At 38.1% G+C, this 18,213-nt stretch overlaps 1 protein-coding gene across 1 annotated transcript in view; it reads left to right on the top strand.

The window, feature by feature from the left end:
* Positions 1-18,213, top strand: part of PCDH15 (protocadherin related 15) — a 672,916-nt gene that overhangs the window by 638,873 nt on the left and 15,830 nt on the right. The window contains exon 28 of the mRNA XM_077821312.1: positions 8,751-8,927. Within this exon, the coding sequence (XP_077677438.1) occupies positions 8,751-8,927 (177 nt within the window). The remainder of the gene's footprint in view (positions 1-8,750; positions 8,928-18,213) is intronic.

Consider the following 18,213-nt stretch of genomic DNA (forward strand, 5'->3'; position numbering starts at 1 on the left):
AAATGTTTCAGAAATTAAATGTTTTTCCTTTTGATATTTATTGCTGGTAAAGATATGGTAACCTTATTGTGGAGGTCACCAGGTGTCATGTAAAAGGGACAACTGACAGGAATGCATGACAAACAAAACTGTAACAATGCTTGTGACTTTTATTTTATCTGTGTCCCTGTGCCTAACAATTCTTTCTTATAATGTTCTTCTATTTTTAACTGGAAAAAAGAGTTAATATCTTTGAAATCCTACCCCTTTATCAAAATGATACATATACATTAGCTACCATGGGGGTTCCAAAATCCTTGGTGTCTTGCTGAAAATCTTACAGCAAATTCTGACATACATTATTTCACTGAGCCTGCTTAAAGAAACTTATCAAGAAATACCAATTCTCATTGCCAAGAACACCTTTTAGCCCTCCTCTGCAAGGCTTTGTTTTCTTTTCATGAATCTGTGGAAAGTGGACTGTTTTTTTTGGAAAGTGGACTGGTTTTTTTGTATTGGTTTCATTTGTTGTGCAGCTGCTTTTTGTACAGCTCTCTAACATCATTTAAACTCATCAGTTTCTTAACAGGGATACTCTTCTGTCCTAGTTGTTGATAGGATAGATGATCGTTTTCCATTATTACTAAATTAGGACTATGATCCACTGGACTATCTGCAGAAATTATTCTTCCCGAGCCCACCATTAACCACTATTATCAGTTAGCACAGCATTAACAACTACTCAACTTGACTTCTTTACCAGCGCTCCAGATCACCAGGTGTCTCAGTGGAACAATCAAATGGTTAGCTACCTCTGCCTCTCCAGTTATTTTTTCTCTACCAGGTAATAAACATGAATTCTTCAGTCTCCCACCTTTTCTCAGGTTCTGTGTCCTACCTCAAATAAGCCTTCATTCATCAAACTTATCATCTACTTACTGAATAGTCTTACAAGTAATATGTTATACAAACAGTATGGCATATCCTCTATAGCTGAATAAGCTATCTATCAGCTGAGCTCACTAATTACCATATTCCTTTAATCTCTGCACACCCTCAGCAGTTATATGAAGAGAAAGGAAAAATAAAATCTTAATTTGCTGTGCTCTTATTCCTTCCTTCTATCCATTTTAAGCAGTATTTTATGTTGTCCTTACATCCTACTTTCCGGGCTGCCTTTTTCTTCCTTCGCTTTCATAAGCAACTCCTACCTGGATAGTAATGGTCTACCTACGTTTTGTCCTCCGCTAGGGGCTCCTAGATCTAAAAATAATAGAGGGAGTCATTATGTGAATATGTTTTCCCCTCAGCTCCTTGGGGAAAAAATAGCATTATACAATGTAGTCCTGTTGTGCCTTTTCAGATAGAGCTATAAACTGCTTGAGCTACATTTTTAAACTGCTTACAACAGCAGTAAAAGAAGACTTTCCTGCTGAGATCTAGGATAGGCCTGTTTGGCTGAAGTAGAGATGTACGTGTATTGCTCTCTGGGTAAATGCAACATAATGCTTCTTCCTTGGCTTCAGAAATAACTTATTACAATAAAAAAGGTAGCAAAGACAGCATAATAGTGCACCTCTTAGAAAGCAGGAGCACAAAGAGAAAAAAAGAAACTTCAGTCAAATACAAGGAAGGCTAATTTACTTAATTTTATATAAACAGTCTCCGAATGATTGGCATTCCCCTATATAAAGTATTATATTCTACCATTTGGTCTTTAACAAAATCTCTATAAAGTATTTATAAATATGCATAGTAAATTGATTCAATGCAACTTTTTTGCATAGATACATTATTGTATGTGTTATAACAATAATCTTTTTGTACAGAACAATTATTTTGAGAGGGGGAATACCTCCCTTGGATAAGCAAAGCAAGAGCGTACATTATTGACATTTGATATAAGTAATTAATTTAGCCAGTTTATACTGTCTTACTTTCCTTTATCAGACAGCTTCCCTTGAAAATCAGATTACAAAAAATGTGCATTATATCCTAAGAATAGAACATAGCCCCAAGTCTGCCTTCTTTGCTATGTGTAGGCTGCCCAAAGCAGGCAGAAAGCTGACTTCACTGGCTGGTGAAGGATTTCCCTGGCATTGTAGGACCAACAAAAACAGCTCTGTACCATTTTGGAAAATCTCCAGGTAGCAAAGAGCCAACATAACCAACTCTGTGCCACTCAAACACCCTGATCCTGTTATAAGGGGCATGGTGTGGGAGTATGTAGTCAGAGTGCAGAAACAGCTGGTATAACTACGTGTCAGGGCTGTAACTAGTCAATTAAACTTTTTTAGAACAGCTCTGAGGCTACTTTAAGATACACTCAGCCTAGAATCAGAATGTACAGCCATCTTTGCTGCCATAGCTGAGGATCTGTTTCCTGGTTTAATGGACATTTAGCAACATCACAAAACAGCTGGAGTTTGCCTGCTTAACCACAGTTGGGAAGGTATACTCAGGAATGATTGATTGGAAAAGCAGGGAACTTTTAAAATCAGTATTGAGATCTCTATTCACAGAGCTGCTTGGAAAATCTTATATGATGTTTGGAAGTGTCAGTACTACAGTTTGCTAATTTGAATAATCACTAAATTCATCCACAATTTTTTAAAATCAAGAGTCAAAATTGGGCACCTAAAGTTATGCATCTACATAAATGCCCTGGTTTTCAGAGGTACTCAGCTCCTGCAGCTCACATTATATAGTAATGTAGTTATTTCAGAGTGCTGTGAAATAGATGGCATTTCATAAATCACTTTCTGTGTGCTCCAGTGATTCCACATAGTAAGCTATAAAAACATTAGAGAAAGAAAAAAACGCTTTTCCCTTAGGACTTTTTCATTTTGAAAGTTTTGAAGTGTTTAGGTATAGGTACTGGTCAAAACCAGAATGTTCTCTAGATTGAACTGTGTTTACATTTTTTCTTTATCACCTATTGTTTGTACAGGTCTTTTACACGGCAACAGGGAAAAGACATACATTTTAGAAAATAAGAGATTGTGATTGTAAAACCACAAAATTGTCAAGAAGACTTAGTGATATTTATACTATCTGATGTTCATTTTAATTCATTTCATTTTTTCTTTTTAAATTGGCAAGCTTTCAAGTTGACAGTATCCCCGTAAAGTGAAGTTATTCTCTGATAAGTAACAATGTAAGAATGGCATCACAGGGTTCTATTATTCATTGTGTGTTAGTTATTTTTATGTCAAATATGCTCAGTGTCTGAGTCAAAATGAATTTTTCCCCTAATTGTCAGCCCTGAAAACTTACTCTGGTCTGTGAGATTTAAGGAGGGATCTTCCCTTTCTGCATACTTATAATAATATTTTTCAGGCCAAATTATGCCCTCAATGGCACAAGTACAAATCTCTGGTCTTCATTTCATTTTCACAAGTATAATTGATTGGAATTTGGTAAACAATTCTGATGAAGATGCACAAGAAGGAAGAGAATCCAGCTCACTGTTCTCTTGACTGTGCAGAGCTGTAAGAGTTAAGGTAGTAAAAACTATTTTTTTCACTTAATCTGTAGATATGAATCTAAACACATGCAGGGGGCAGATCTGTTGAGAAGAAGGTGCTAATGCTGCATAGTCAATTATCAAATTAGAACTTCACTTTAAATTAATGTTGACTAATAAATTACCTCTAATTACAAACTTTTTTATTGTTTGCTAAATGTGCCTTTTAGTGTTTGTTTCTAAAATACTGTGAAAGAAGAGGATCCTTTGTGCTGAAAATAAGCTGCCAAGTGGTAGTTTACTGCAGTGTTTTCGTACCAAATGTAAACTTGAATTGCTTTTGAAGTTACTCTCCAGAGATTTGCACACCTTTTAGTAGTATTTTCTTTAAATGCTACTTTGCAATCTTTAATGTGTTTTTTTTTGTTTTTCATTGAATCATCATAATGTTCCATTTTGTATATATAATAAATTGCCTTTATCCTAAAAGTATAATTATTATTGTAATTCACATGTACTGTGTTTCTTGCAACATCAATCAAAGTCAGTTGTATGTAGTGTAAGTATTTGTCATAGTCAAACACTATTATGTTGTTTATTCTTCAATTCAAATAATGTTTTAAACAGCTACTCTGTAATAGGATTGAGAATCTGGGTAACTTTGAACAGCTGCCATGAATACTTGAGAATAATGTATAGTATTATCAAGTTCTGGTAATACTAACCATTGCAACCTTCACAGGGATGTCAAAAACATAATCCATGGTTTTATTCAATCCTCTGTCTTTCTATCTTGGCTAGGAAAATTAAGTGCTGGTAAATGTAACTGCCTATGAGAAACTAGTTTGATTTTTAGCACTGATGAGATCAGGATTCATGAGATCCATAAGGAAAATATGTATGAACATTTCTAGATCTTTTTGAGCTGGGTAGTAAAATCATTGGTCCATGCAAGAAAGAAAACCTTGGGGCAATATTTTAAAGAAAATTGGGGTTTCTTTTAGTCACTTGTAGTCATGTGATATTTTGAATGTTTTTATAGTTACCTGTGGGTTTTAGTCTTTCACTGTCACAATCTTCACTGACCAAAATTGCCCTAAAGGAGCATTAATTAGCTGTGTGCGGCAGGGTTGCAGCTCCAGCTGCCAAGTAGTGTGTCATAGGTAGGAACAAAGCAGATTTAATACTCACAGTCAATGAGTGCTTGTTTATTTGAAGCCAATCAGTTGCCAGTGTACTTAACAGGCGGGAGCTTCCAATCCATACCTGCTATTTTTTTGGTTGATTTTGGACTCTGCATTGTGTCTGGCCAGATTTGGCAGCTCAGAGCATACCCATGCTGCTCGATTAGAAACTATATCTTGCAGGGTTTTGCTTTTCAGAAACTTACAACAACACTATAGCTCAGGGGCATTTTCACAAAGAGAAGGGTAGAGGAGTTTTAGAAATTAATGGAAGTCAATAATCTTTTTTAAAATTGTGATTTAGCAATATTGCTCTGTCATAAATATAAAGGGAAGGGTAAACCCCTTTGAAATCCCTCCTGGCCAGGGGAAAGCTCCTCTCACCTGTAAAGGGTTAAGAAGCTAAAGGTAACCTCGCTGGCACCTGACCAAAATGACCAATGAGGAGACAAGATACTTTCAAAAGCTAGGAGGAGGGAGAGAAACAAAGGGTCTGTGTCTGTCTTATGCTGGTCTTGGCCGGGGATAGACCAGGAATGGAGTCTTAGAACTTTTAGTAAGTAATCTAGCTAGGTATGTGTTAGATTATGATTTCTTTAAATGGCTGAGAAAAGAATTGTGCTGAATAGAATAACTATTTCTGTCTGTGTATCTTTTTTGTAACTTAAGGTTTTGCCTAGAGGGGTTCTCTATGTTTTTGAATCTAATTACCCTGTAAGATATCTACCATCCTGATTTTACAGGGGGGATTTCTTTATTTCTATTTACTTCTATTTTTTATTAAAAGTCTTCTTGTAAAAAACTGAATGCTTTTTCATTGTTCTCAGATCCAAGGGTTTGGGTCTGTGGTCACCTATGCAAATTGGTGAGGCTTTTTATCCAACATTTCCCAGGAAAGGGGGGGTGCAAGTGTTGGGAGGATTGTTCATTGTTCTTAAGATCCAAGGGTCTGGGTCTGTAGTCACCTAGGCAAATTGGTGAGGCTTTTTACCAAACCTTGTCCAGGAAGTGGGGTGCAAGGGTTTGGGAAGTATTTTGGGGGGAAGGACGCGTCCAAACAGCTCTTCCCCAGTAACCAGTATTAGTTTGGCGGTGGTAGCGGCCAGTCCAAGGACAACGGGTGGAATATTTTGTACCTTGGGGAAGTTTTGACCTAAGCTGGTAAAGATAAGCTTAGGAGGTTTTTCATGCAGGTCCCCACATCTGTACCCTAGAGTTCAGAGTGGGGGAGGAACCTTGACATGCTCTTTCAGCATTTTTCTTTGCTGAATACACGTGGTAATGATTTATCAGGGAAAAACAGGAGCAGAAGGTTTCCAGTTATTTGAACCAATGAAAGTGTTTATCATGACACAGGTTTTATCAGTCCTAAGTGCCCTAGACAAGTTCTAGTACTATATTAGCTATTTTGTTTGGCGAAACTTTTCCATTTTTGTATTTCCAGGCCATCTATTGCACAACGCCACATATTGTCCTGAATGTGTTTTTAAAGTGAAGGATTTCAGTCACTCATAGTCCATATTTTTATTTTTCTCTGATCAATGTATATGAATCCCTTAAAGTTGTTGGGGCCTGTTCACTTTGTAGACCTGCTCCAAAATTCACCTGGAGAACACTTCTCATGTGGTATCACCAGGAAGGCTTAAAGAGAGCCAGGGCACCACATGCAACTGTACAAAGGAAGAAAACAATATTTTTTCTTAATGCATATATTAAGATTCGTATTGTTTGCATGGGAATATAAGCATCATTCCCTAACTCCTATGTGAAGACCCTTCAGTCTGACTCCATGTACACATTATGGTTCACTCTTGCATTCCTTGGAAGAATTGGCCTTAGAGTATACTTCACTTGTATGGCTTTTGTAGCTATGTTGTGCCTCAGCTTTGCTCATTTGGGCAATTTTACAAGCCCATATATTGCTTCATTATACTTCATTCCCATTAAAATGATTCTTTAAATAAAGTATAATGCACTAGCTACATGAAATTAACATTTTTTATGTAGTATTTGCATTCAAAAGTCAGTGTTAATGCAAATATCTCCGTTATGCAGCTAAGCATATAAACATAAGGGAATGCAAAGTTAAGACTGCAATTGTGTTATAGACTTGAGTTACACGATCAAATAGAATAATATTATAATATCACTTATTCAGATTTCAGAGTAACAGCCGTGTTAGTCTGTATTCGCAAAAAGAAAAGGAGGACTTGTGGCACCTTAGAGACTAACCAATTTAAGGTGCCACAAGTACTCCTTTTCTTTTTACTTATTCAGATAAGATTGAGAGGGTTGTTCCTGTTCTTGGAATTTGTGGATGTTTTCATTCCTCCCTTGCCAACATCATGAATCAAAGAAGAATTCTTATACCTTGCCATTATGATTAGTACTCTACCTGGATTCTTGACCAGAATATCTGTTCACTACATATACATTATTTGCTGTAACTACTTTAAATACCATTTTTATCAGCTGCACAGTACAACACACATCTGGAGAGATGCAGTTTTGACTACCTAAACTGATACGAAAAATTTATATTTTTTGCTTGTCAATTCTTCTAACAGGTCAGCAACTTTAACGGGAAAGGTACATACCATATACTGGCTAAGTTGGAGCACAATACTTTCACTTGTATACTGATCTTATCCTTTCTAAGGCTTGTTCTATGCTTCTTGTAGGGATAGGATAAATCCATATAAATTCCTATGCCATGATACTCATTATGTCAACATCATGTGTATTTGTTATTTTTACATTCGTTTTATTTTATTTTATTTTTATTTAATTTCTTGGAGAGGTTATTCTCTTCCTCCTCCTTTTACTGTGTCCTACAGCAATGCCTTAGGTATTTCTGCTCAGGGTAGGTATGAGCTCTGCTTCTTTCTTGTTTCAGGGGAAACTCTACAAACCTTCTAAATATGTTTTTCATGAGTACTTAGGAGTAACAACAAATATTTTGAGATCTTTCCCATAAATAGATAATTTTATGTAGAAAACTTCAGAAAAATATGACAAAATAAAGTTGTTTGTTTTCTCAGTACATGATTCTAAAACGCTTGCTCACATCCAGTAATCCTTACTGATTCAAGTAGTCCCACTGAAGTCAGTTATTGATAATGCCAATGGGATTCCTTGCATAAGTAAGTATTATTCTGTGTGAGAACTTCTGCAAAAATTAATTTGCAACTTACCAAGACCTACATTCAATAACACTCAAAAAACCAAATGTATTAAGTATTAAAATTAGTGAAAGAGTCACCATCAAGAATCAGTAAAATGGTCAGTAAATGTTATCTTCTGTAGTCAAGTGCATTTTTTAGGCATCTTATTTTTCTTGCCTATTGACACATTGATATTGAAGCTGATATTTCATTGAGTGTACTACCATATACTATATACAGCATTGATTGCTTCTTTTCTGGAAGTAAAATAAAGTAGATCTGCTGCAGTTTATTGTTATTATGCCCCTGAGATCTTGAACTTAGGTTAAGTGATTTAGAGACAGCTATCCGTCATCCTTTGTCACTTTCTGTATTACTTTTGCAATTTGTTTACAGATAATTTTTATTTTCTGGTCGTAAACCTGTCAGACCAATTCTCCAACCTCTCCCATGGTTGTAAAGCTTATTTACGCCTTTAGGAGTTGCAGGTATACTGGTACCTGGTATGTTATGTCATGCTGTATGTCCAGATAATATACCCCACTGAAAATGGTTGAGGATATTATTTGTGTGTGTGAGAGAATTTACTACCCCTCAAGTGTAAAGGTGGAACTAAAGAGTTCTGAAACCATATAATTCCACAAAAGCTTGACAGTTTTATTTGTAAAATACAGTTGCAATTTCCCATGAGTCATTTAAAACTCAAATTATATCATAAATACAAAGCACTAGACTTAAGGAAACAGTGTGCAATGACCTCCTCTAACATTGCTAAGTTTTTCCTAGGAGCTGAGTATTTAAGAGGTTATGTTGGAATGGGGATTTTATGAAAAGGGTTCATAGGGTTAGCAGTTTACAAGCCAATGTTTTGGTATCTTAGATTACAGTTCAGGTTTTTGTTAGTCTTTGTTAGAATGAATAAATCACTGTAACTTTCTGACTCTATTTCATTTTCAGGATTTTGGAACGCTATGTTCAAGATCAGATTCCTGGTGCAAAGGTTGTGGTAGAGTCCATTGGGGCCCGCAGATTTGGAGATGGCTTTTCAGAAGAGGATTACTCCAAATCTGACTTGATGGTCTATGCAATTGACCCTCAAACAAACCGAGCTATAATGAGGAATGAACTTTTTAAGTAAGTATCTAAAATCATTTGTCACTGATGTCTGTACTCTTGATGCCTGTTTTGCAGCCCACTAGCTTTATTTTCCTTCAGTGCCTTGGACTTCTGCTGATTCATAACCTTAAATTCCATTCTTCCCAAGAGTCTTACAGATCTCTGGAAAAATGTGGTGTTTGTGGGTGCCTACTGCTGCTCATCCCACAAACACAAACCCTGCACCTTCAATGGATTGATGGAGGAGCTCATTATGGAGTGGATTCTCATGGAGCTTTTCTACTCTAGTGAAACCAGTGGTCACCTTTATGTGGGAGGGGGCGATCCAAGACTGGATTAATAGTGGCTGAAAGTCATTACCATATAACAGTTGTTCGTTGCCACATATTAAGTGGCAAGACATTTATATGTGTAGTGAGAATATGCACAGTCTAGGATAGGATCTACATAGAATTAAAAAAATTATAGGGGTTATAAACCTTCGTGCTTCAGGGCTGAAGCCAACCACTAACTAATGGGGTTAGGAAAGAACTTCCCCTCTGGGTAGTTTGTGCCATTGCTCACTATAGGGTTGATGCGCCTTCCTTTAAAGGTGGTACTGGCTGCTGTTGTAGACAAAATATGGCAGTAAATCTACTAGTCTAATCCACTGTGGCAAGTCCTTCACATTCTTAAGTCATTTCTAAGTGGGTGAACATTTGCAAAACCATCACAAAAACCACCACAACTATTGATTTATCTTTGGTAGTCTCAGAAGCCAAGGACCGAATGGCATGGAAACTAAATTAGCTTCTCACTTCTAGACATGGTATCTCTAGGTAATAGCTGAGGGTAGTTTATGGGATGAAATGAATTAAATGGGGCCCACAGTTTAGGCCCCCCCAAACTCTTTATTGCTGCTGTCCCTTGACTCTTTCAGCTCAGAGGACCACATTTGACGGTGAAGTTGTTGGGAGTCTTGGGAAGTTAGAGAATGGCTCTGCCACGTGCAAACCAGTCTGAACATACTTCCTGTAGATAGTGTGTCTGTAGATAGTCTACAGAGATGTCCGTCTGTCATTTTTTGTAAGCACTGTGTTAATCAAAATGTATATATGAATAAATAAATTCCTTTTCTGCCACCTGCAGAAATCACCCTCTTAGACCTATTACTTTTATCTTCGTTTCCAAACGTATTTCCATGAGCCCAGTATTTGTATGAAAGCAAGGAAAAGGCTTACCTAGTCTTTCCAGATCAACTGTTGTTTGCTGCTTCTTCATACATTTTGTCTGAGTGTTTGCTTCTTCCCCAGTGAGAGTTAGACCAGAGTATTCAGAGTTGGCATAAGGCAGTCTGTGTCCGTCACAGGTCTAAAAAGCAAATGGCCGTAATCTTTCTTCTGGATCATGATTGAAAAGGGGCTTGTTCTCCGGTGTTCTAAACTTAGTACAGATTAATTACAGTGTGAGGTACCTAGGTCCATACAGGCAAAAATTATAAGGCCAAAAGACACCAGTATGATCATCTAGTCTGATCTTCTGTATAGCAGAGGCTAGAGCACTTTCCAAAATTAATTCTTGTTTGAACTAGAGTGTGTCTTTTAGAAAAACATCTAGTCTTGCTTTTAAAATTTCCAGTGCAGAATCCTCATGCCCCTTGGTAAATTGTACCAATAGTTATTTACCCTGACTGTTAAAATGATGTCTCTTATTTCTAGTATAATTTGTCAAGCTTCAGCTTCCAGCCATTGGATTTTGCTAGACTGAAGAACTCTATTATCCAATTTCTGTTCCCAGTGTAAATATAGAGGTGATCAAATCACCCCTTAATCTTCTCTTTGATAATTTCCTTGGGACTTTAACTGTAAGGCATGTTTCCCAGGCCTTTAATCATTCTTCTCTGAACCCTCTCCAGTTTTTAAACGTCAGACACCAGAACAGGGTACAATATTCTGATAGTAGATGTAACAATACCAACTCCAGAAGTAACTTAATCTCTATACTGCTACTTGATATTCCCTTGTTTAAGCATCCAAGTATCTTGTTAGCCCTTTTAGCATCATACTGGGAGCTCATAGTCAGCTGATCTTTCACCACAACTCCAAAATCTCTTTCAGAGTCTGCTTCCCAAGATTGAGCCTCCCATCATCAAACTATAACCTGCTTTCTTTCTTCCTAGATTTATGACTTTACGTTTAGTCATACTGAAACTAGTATTGTTTCCTTGCACCCAGTTAAGCAAGGAATCCAGATTTGTTCTGTATTTGTGACCTGTCCTCTTCTTTCTTTAACATTCCCCCAATTTTTTTGTCATCTGCAAACAGTATCAGTGATGATTTTATGTTTTGTTCCATATCATTGATAAAAGTGTTAAATAACACAAAGCCAAGAATCAATCCCCCCAGGACCCTACAAGAGCCACAACAATGATGATTTCCCATTTACAATTACATTTGGGAGACCTATCAACCAGTTTTAAATCCATTTAACGTGTGCCATAGAGGCAAATGGATGATAGAACAGACAGAGTGAAGCAAATAGTTGCATGATGGATAGATACAGGGATTAGATACAGTACCTGAATTAGACTGACCCCCTTGATAATCAGTGGGTGCTTGTTACAGGTCCACTGAGGAAGTACAGAAGTGATCTGTTGCTGTACCCATAAAATGAGTGCTTGTCAAATCCCCCGAGAAGAACCCAGGGCCCAATTACCTCATCAGTTGCACTCAACTCTCAGCAAAGCCAATGGGAGTTGTGTTCACAACTGGTGGGATAATCTGGCCCCTTCGTTATGGATAGAGAGGTATTTGCATGTGGGATTCATTCAAATTAAATGGGGCCCACAGTTTACCCCAACTCTTTATTGCCACTGTCCCTTGACTCTTTCATCCCAGAGGACCACATTTGACGGTGAAGTTGTTGGGGGTCTTGGGAAGTTAGAGAATGGCTCTGCCACGTGCAAACCAGTCTGAACATACTTCCTGTAGTTAGTGTGTGCTCCAGCTATCATGATGATTGTGACAACCTTTGTAGATCCTTGCAGCCCAGTGTTCCCAAATTCAGACTTGGATTCCAAATGTGGTAATGCAAGATCCTGTCTTAATCTTCCTACATACAAAGTGAGCCAATGCACGTGCATGTGGGTAGTTACCGGTTTTGTGCACACCGTGTGGATTGTTGCTGATACAGTGCCCTTGTGTGGGCAGAAAATTTGGCCATATTTATGTCAGGGTCCATTGAAAGTACAGAAATGTATTTTGTAGTCCAGACTTGGATATACAGTACTGTATATCCAAGAGGTTAAAATGCAAATTTTCAAGCATATAAAAAGCATTAGCTTTCCCAGTTTGTACTGCGACAGGATAATACTAGCTGTGGAAGGAACCTAGTTAAAATGCTTCATGTGCCTCCATAGTCAGTGTATTTTTTTTTTCTTTTAAAGCTTTAAAAAATGTAAATCAGCAAAATCCTGGAGAATGCTTTCCTGCCCTTGGGGTAGAGGTGAATGAGTACCATCTTAGTAAAGTAAAGGAGAGGAATGAAGTGAGAGTTACATTACCTGAAATCTGAAGCATTACCATGTTTTAATTAGTGGTAGGTGAATCTCAACAGGTTTGGTTCAGATAAGCTCAGATGCTTATTCAAATCTAAAGAGAAACTCCCTCCCTAATACCGCAGCCTTCCTACCTGTAGTTGGGCTTTTAACAGGGGGTTCAGTGATTCTTCCCCACCATGCAGTGGGATGTCTTCAGAGGCAATATTAGTGGTCCTTCTCCCACTGGAAAGAGATTGCCAGGTTTTATAACTACCTCATGCCCTCCAACTAAGAATGATCTTCACAGGGAGTTCAGGATCCTACCAGAAGAAGGATTCATGGTGGCAGGGAACCCTGTGTAATAAACAGCAGATGCCAGGGGGTAATACTCAGAAATAGAGAAACACGTCAAGTCACTATTTAAATGCAGAGATGGAGGTGGCCAATGGTAGGAGTTATGGGATGGTACTGGGGATGGGTCTGCCTAACCCAGTATTTCCCAAATCTTGGAAGAGGTTCATATTTTAATATAGGAGGCAGGGAGAACATTCAGAACAGTTCCTATTTAGCCCATGAGTTTGCCCATAGATAGTTTTAGCATTCATACAAAATTATTATTTGAGTATGGGAAAATGCTTTCATATGTCCTTCAGTGATCCTTTACTAAACATTAACTTACAATACATATAGTGTAATTCTGTATATGTTCTATAATTGGATCACTGGCTTTAATCTACATTTTGAGCTTTAATAGAAGGCTCTCGCCTTTACCTGTCAATTTCAGAAAAGAATCTTTAATTGGGTCTATTAATGAATATTGGGATATGACCCTGGCCTTTGTGTCAGCAGATCTGGTACCCTAAAGATTCCCCATATGTGATGAATTTTCAGGTGACTTAGAGCCACAATAGAAATTCCTATACTATCCCCCTGCCACAAGGAGCATGACTTGTACAAGAGGGAAGTGGCTGAGGTATCCTGTCATCTCTTGCTGCCAAAATGGATCTAAGGACTATTGGGAGCTAGACACAAGTTAGGGCAGCATCAAGGCTGTCTAACTTACACTACTGCTCTAGTCTCCAGCTAGTCTCAAAGTTAGACTGGGGGGACGAATACCTAAAGGTACCTAAAGCCACTATTGTACTCACCTCCTGAACTGCACCAAGCACAGCTTGAATGCTGTTCAGCATCTCAGGCATTGGCTAGAGCAGATGTGGTATCACCGTAGTAATTTTTCAGGTTGCATTTAATCATTCACACTCAAATAATTCTGTTCAAATAACATATAAGATCAGACTTGCAGAAACAAAAGCCAGTAAAATCTGAAATTTGTGAAAAATTTAAACTTTAACCTATGCTGCTTATTGCCAATTGGGCACAGTAAGAATTTCTCAGACCAATGGGTAATTTTTACATATGCTAATCATTGTAATACTTATGCATAATGAGGACTGCACAATCTTCTTCAGAACTCTTGTGATCAATAAGGGTTAAATATAGGATCTGTCTTGGCCTATGTGCTGTCTTGGGAATGCACAGTAAGTACAGAAAATCTATTTGAGGTTATTCTAAAGTATAGCAGCAACTGAATCAAATTATTTCCTCCACAAATGACTAAAAAACAATGAAACCATTTAAACTATTCGGACTGAAAATACCAGCATATTTTAATTACAGGCTTTTTAGATTTATTAGTGCACTAAAAGCATTGTAATCTATCGAAAATTCTCTTATATCTGTGACAAAGTTCCTCCTCTGCCTTGGTGGGTCCTGTGCTTATTGGTGGATTTTCTCACCTCAGAGGTTCACGGCAGCCCTCAGTTTGGCCACTTTCGTGGCTCAAATCTGCTGTTCACTGGCCAGCATGGGGAAAGGAAAAAGAACAATCCCCGCAGTCTCTGTTGATCCACGTAGTGGAACGGGGAACAGGCCAAACACCTTCCCCTCTGGTGGAACCTATAGTCCAATTCAACTCTTCTGGTATCAAGTAGTGAGTTGGGGGGATGGAGGGATGGGGGGAAACTCGGGCCCGCCCTCTACTTTGGGTTTCAGCCAAGGGCCCTGTGGATTGTAGCTGTCTAGAGCGCCTCCTGGAACAGCTGCGTGACAGCTACAACTCCCTGGGCTACTTCCCCATGGCCTCCTCCCAACACCTTCTTCATTCTCACTCCAGGACCTTCCTCCTGGTGTCTGATAATACTTGTATTTCTCAGTCTTCTAGTAGTACGCCTTCTCACTCTCAGCTTCTTGCGCCTCCTGCTCCCAGCTCCTCGCACGCGCACCACAAACTGAAGTGAGCTCCTTTTTAAAGCCAGGTGCACTGATTAGCCTGCCTTAATTGATTCTAGCAGCTTCTTGATTGGCTGCAGGTGTTCTAATCAGCCTGTCTGCCTTAATTGTTTCCAGAAAGTTCCTGATTGTTCTGGAACCTTCCCTGTTACCTTACCCAGGGAACAGGGACCTACTTAACCTGGGGCTAATACATCTGCCTTTTATCATGTACTGGACTTACATATTTCTGTACATAAAAAATAAAATCTAAAACTGTGGGGGAAAAAATCACTCTCCTGTAGCCATCTGGCCCAATCCTGTCACATATCTATTCACCTTACAAATATCCTGCATTTAAAAAATCCACCCATCTGAGCCCTTGTGCAGTATGCCATGTAATCAATGTGTATGGCTGAGTTATGAACCCCTTAAAATAAGGGTTTGTAAAGAAAATGTTAACACAATCTTAACTGAGACAGTGTTAAAGGTTTCCCACTGGCAAAGTTGAATACTTGCATATTCTTCATCAACACAGGGGACGTCTACCATACACCAGTGACATCTAGTGTGCAAATGAAGAATTAGAGCTCGGGTCTCCAATATGCTTGCATTTTCAACATTCATATTGTAGATTCTGTTTAGGTAAGGGTAAATTATTTTTGCTAAATTACTAAAAACAAACACATTATCTGAAAATGGGCCAAAGGCTTTGTTATGAATTTTAGTAAAGTATAGTAATAAAAAAGGACAAAGTATTCTTTCTTAAAGAAAATGTTATTCTAAAGACCTCTGGTGGAACTTTAGAAGGAGTTAATGGATCAATGAATGATTAATCATTATTCCATTACCAAGGTAGTTCATGCTTAGCTGAACATTGTACATAAGCAAGGATTCAACCACTTTGTTGTATATGAAGAAAACAGCATATCCTCTCAAAAATTATAGCACTTTTTGATTTTTTTAGAATGAATATTCTGAGATTTTGCAGGTAAAAGTTAACTAGTTTCAGTTAAAATTAATTTTAAAAATTGGTCCTTTAAGAAATTTAGTGCCCAGTAGCAGGTTGTTTCTGTATCTCAGATGATCTTAATAATGTAATAACACAGACACTTCAAACTTTCTTTAGAGTTTAAACTAAATGGGATTCATATGCATAGATTGCATATGAAGGTATTTTTGATTAATGGTACTACTTTGTATTACTGTTCATAACTTCAGCAGGACCCCTGAGGAATAATTTTCTATTACACTGAAGACCATGTGCAACTGTTCTCTGTCAAAATGGCTGCCAACGCCCATTGTTGTCAATGGGAGTTTGGTCAGAACCTGACCATGATTAGATGGCCATTTGAGTTTTAGGCCAAAATATTTTGATTTAAAAATTATTTTTTTCTGTGAAAAGCAGATATTCTTTGTGACCATTTTAATTTGTAGTTTAATCAAAACCACAATTTTTCATTGAAAAACAATTAACATGGAAAATTTTTGAACAGCCCTATTCCTGTACAGTAAGTGGAGAATTAATTGTGACTTTCACAATTCCCTGGTGCGCTCTTTGAATAGCATAGCCATATGCTGCCCCTTACTCAGATCAGCTTACAAAACTACGACCTGGCCCCTAAACTAAACAGTGCCATTTCTTGTTTCAGCAACATTTATTTTGCTTTTTTCAGTGTATCAGAATACATCAGTTTGTTAACTTTGGTCCAAAATTATACTTTTACCCAATTATACATCTGTAGTTACTGTACATTTCGAGTAATGATAGTAGAATGTAGTCCCTGATAATTAACTCTAATTTCCAGTAATGTCTAAACTTATCCTAGCAAACTCCTTTGTCTATTTTTGTACCTGTGTTATTATAGTTTTCTACTAATAGTCAGAAGCCAATAGTCCAGAATTTATAATGTCAGTCAATGTTGGTTGTGATCAAATTGTACTGTCATCTGATGGCTGTCTTGATGAAATATGTAAAATGAGCTAAAAAGATGTAGCCAGTGTGTAGTGGACAAGGTTATCTCAATTGCTTTCTTGGTGAAAATCTCAGCAGAAAGAGACAGGCTTTTGAGCCACACAGAACTCTTCTTTGAAAGCTTGTCTCTCTCACCAATAGAACTTCATCTAGTAAAAGATATTACCTCATCCATGTTGTCTCTCTAACATGGTGGGTGGGACCAACATGGCTACGACTACATTGCATGCATTATACTACAGTAGTTGTACTTCTTCCAGAAGAGGGTTGAAAATATGTTGTGGCATGATGTCGATTTTACACCGATTTTTGTACTGTACATTCTCTGAATAAATAGAGCACTCAGTTTACACTGATGTCAGACTGGCAACTTTCATGAGTCCCAAACTAACTTTAAAAATGTATCATAGTGCTCTACTTAATGTAGATAAAGTATTTTAAAGATTGTGGGCATTTATTTCCCCCCCATTCCAGCCCCTTTGCAAGGCACTCAGGAATCTGGACACAACTGCTCAGCTAAGAATTCCCTTGACAGAGCAGGTACTATCAACTAGCTTGAACAGGTTCCTGAATCAGCCATCCCCCACCTGAGCATATAGGGCGTTTCCCTAGTTTTCTCTAAGTTACACAGTCACTGGAGCAGGTGTGGTTTGATAATTGTGGCTTGCCGATTTCCCCCCAGCACCAAACAGATCTTGGCACAGGAAAGAATCTGGCCCAGTACATGCTATGCTTTGTTGGATAAATACCAAATACTTAGAGGCTAAATGATCAACCTTCTTATGCAGAGCAGATGTAAGAATGAGATCAAAACTTATTGATAGGCAATTTAGTGGCATATTCTCCATGGAATCCCATTCCTTTTAATATGAGGGAAGTGAGGTCAGTCGGGATATGTTTAAACATTTCGGAGTGAGCCTCCTAGCCCAGGTCAAAAGATGCAAGCTAGTGGGCTTGTGCTGTAAAAATAGCTGTATAGCACTTTGAAGTTGCGGCTCGGGGTGGAGTTTGGGCCCTGAAGCCTAGAGTGTGGGGTAGACTTCTGCTGTGATTTGATATTCACCTGGTGGTTTGTTGTTCTTTAAGCTTTCTATGGCTATTTTAAGTTCATCCAGAGTAATATCCTCACAGCAAACATCGAGTTCTGCCATCTTCCCTGCAAACAATGGCGGGGGTGGGGGGGCAGAATTCCTAACTGTAAGAAGAGTAGGACAATGATACAGGTTGCCTAGGGAGGTTGTGGAAGTTCCTTTGCTGCAGGTTTTCAAAAGCAGGCTGGATGGTCATCTCTATTGTATGGTTTAGACACAACAAATCCTGTATCTTCGCAGGGGGTTAAACTAGATGACCCTTGCAGTCCCTTCTAGCCTTATGATTCTATGGTTATCAAAGTTAAATGTTATTTCTGGTGAGAGTCTGTTAAGGATGTCATGGGAAGTGTTCTGTCCATCTTTTCATTTGCTGGTCTAAGGTTTTCCCTTGTTTATCTTTCATTGGACCTTCCCCGCTGTGGCTAAAGTCTCCAGCAAGTCATATAGTGGTTT

Source organism: Eretmochelys imbricata, chromosome 7 (assembly GCF_965152235.1).
Source record: "Eretmochelys imbricata isolate rEreImb1 chromosome 7, rEreImb1.hap1, whole genome shotgun sequence".
Lineage (NCBI taxonomy): Eukaryota > Metazoa > Chordata > Testudines > Cheloniidae > Eretmochelys > Eretmochelys imbricata.